The sequence below is a fragment of the Cynara cardunculus genome, assembly GCF_001531365.2.
Source record: "Cynara cardunculus var. scolymus isolate 2C chromosome LG 5, CcrdV1, whole genome shotgun sequence".
Lineage (NCBI taxonomy): Eukaryota > Viridiplantae > Streptophyta > Magnoliopsida > Asterales > Asteraceae > Cynara > Cynara cardunculus.
Window position 1 is genome coordinate 4,898,645 of NC_037532.1, and position 2,653 is coordinate 4,901,297.

The following is a 2,653-nucleotide window of genomic DNA, read 5'->3' on the forward strand; positions in this document are numbered from 1 at the left end:
ATACTTATACTATATCATTAAGCATTTGATAAAAACTTTTAAAAACTATTTTTTTATGCATGAAATACTATTTATTAATGCATATTACTTAAAATTTAATATTACAAGTAAATTGTACGTAAGTACAACTTATTAAAACTTTTATTTTTAAATTCGTATAACTAATTGCRGATAAATATAATCAAATGTAGGATAAACATATCATTTTAAATATAAAAAATCTTAAAATATAATTAGGATAATCATTGAGTTCTAACAGAATCATTATCTTTATAAAAATTATATTGTTAAGTCAAAAATAAATTATTTTCTTATTAGACCTATATTAAGTTATAATAAAAAATTGAATTAAAGAAATTATACAAAAAAAGAGTTTTTAAATAATTAATTTGATATTATATCGATAACTTTTTCAAATTTTTATGACATCTTCATATTTATTTTTACTCAAAAGTAAAAACATTGTTTTTTTTCAAAACCACATAAACTGTATTATATCAATAGAGACAAAAAACGAAATACTAAAATGAAGATATATTTCGCTGCATTGCGTGAGTACCCTTCTAGTGTGTGTGTGTATATATATATATATATATATATGTGTGTGTGTGTGTGTGTATGTATGTATAAAATAAAGAAGAAATGAAGATTCATAAGAAAATGTTGTTAAAATACGAGAACTCCATGAAAAACTATAACAATACGGATGTCAAATTACAAAGAATAAAATACTTGTTTTTTTTGTATACTTTGTTTGACTCCAATTTTTTTGTATTTCATCGATTTCCGATTAAATATAAACCGACATAAATACGTGAAACGATACCTTAAGATAAAAATTCCGACGGTTCTCAATAGGCGTTCTCATTTGATTATTTCCATATATGTAGTTGAAACATGACCACATGATCTGGAAAGTCAAAGCAATAAAAGTCAAATTCATTATCAAATCCAATTATCATTTACAAGTGGTCTGCTATGTAAATCCAAGCTCTTATATGGCAACACATATCTGCTTGCCGGAAATGGACACAAGCAAACCTAGAGGGTTGTCTAGAAAGGTTAGACTTTTACAAGTGTATTATCACTTAACAAAAGGAATCCCAGAAGGTACCCGTTGAGCATAGGCCTCATGTTGCGACCCAAAAAACTGTTTCAAGAAAAACTCCTCGTACGGGATTCTTGCGTGGAAGAAGTCCCAAACGATTACTGCGAATGCAACGGTTGAGATAGGGTTACAAAGCATTACCTGAGTGCCTACAGACCAGATCAAGAAACCAGTGTACCCCGGATGACGGACTATGCCATAAACACCATAAGTAATCAACTGATGATCATCCTCGTGATATCTCTGAACGAAATGAGTAAAAGCCCGTCCAGCAGTAAGAATAGCGAGCTTCCTTGTAGTTTCGCCAAGAACCACCATCGTAAGTCCCAAGTTGCTAATAGTCCAATTATCCTTCAACGTGGGGAAAAAATACAGTTCAACCAGATATTCTAGCACCGCGAAGATCATTGCAAAGACATAGTCTCTAGTGATCAAAAGAGACTCGATAGTCACTTTGGACTTCCCGTGACAAGCCATTGCTAAAAGGTATTCAGAAACATGAAAGAAGAGTACTGCATAGAACATTTGTGATAATTGTCTCTGACCAGATTCACTGAATAGTTCTGTCATTTCTTTCAAACGGGTTAACAATTCTTCGAACAGGATCAAAGGGTTGAACCAAAGGCTCTCCCGGAATTCAATTAAGTTATACAGTGGGTTAACTTCAGACCTGAAATGGATATAGAGCTTTGCATCACTGACTATATAGTTTTAGAGTCTTCACTTTCTGTAAATAAACACATTTTCCTGATAACAAGCCTAAGAATGCAGAACTCTTCTATTAAGCATGAGGGATCAATCTTGTTTTTTTGGAAGTGTATAAATATTTACATACGGCAAATGCAACAAAAGAACTCACACCCCCTCCTCGCTATTGGTGAAGATTGAACCCTAACCTCCTAGGAGGCCAAAGGCGCTGAAACCGCTAGGCCAAAGGCCCTTTGGTAGGGATCAATCTTCTTAATCCGGCTTTTGCTGTACCAAAACCCCTAACCGCTCAATGTGCATCTCAATCATATGAAACAAACAACATGAAAATAATCTATCATTTACCATAAATAAAAGTGAACTAAATCTCCCCCTTCCACACAGAGACACAAAGAGGATAGTTGCCAATGGGTTTGCAGTCACACAACCCTGTACTCATATGACTACGATTATTGCAAATAGGAAGGAATACACATAAATGGTACCAAAAACCTCTCAACTTAGCATCAAAATGGAAGAGCATGAAGATACAATCTATAATATCCCATTACAAATGGTAATGGAGCTCAAATAACAGGTGCAAGGCATTTATGTTTGTTTTTCCTTGACTGAGAAGATCGAATCAGCATAATCAATTTGCTTCATCCTCAAACTTCTTTTTCTGAAAAAGAAGCATAAACATAAACTCCGTCGCGAAACCAGGAATCTTCAGGGGTGGAAACCAGTTGAATTTTTTTTTTTTTTTTTTTTTGCACGAACAATGACTGTGAAATCATCAAATGTAAACATCACAAAGAGTATAGTTCGGAATTCGTAATTCTACACAAACACAAACGC

The 2,653-nt window shown here is 33.2% G+C and overlaps 1 protein-coding gene across 1 annotated transcript; it reads right to left on the bottom strand.

The window, feature by feature from the left end:
• Positions 1 to 990: 990 nt before the first annotated feature.
• Positions 991 to 2,228, bottom strand: LOC112513702 (protein-S-isoprenylcysteine O-methyltransferase B-like). Its single transcript, XM_025120045.1, has 2 exons — positions 2,162 to 2,228; positions 991 to 1,778 (listed from the first exon to the last, which is right to left on the bottom strand). Exon 2 carries the CDS (start codon positions 1,676 to 1,678, stop codon positions 1,085 to 1,087), a length of 594 nt encoding a protein of 197 aa, XP_024975813.1. The 5' UTR covers positions 1,679 to 1,778; positions 2,162 to 2,228; the 3' UTR covers positions 991 to 1,084.
• Positions 2,229 to 2,653: the final 425 nt, after the last annotated feature.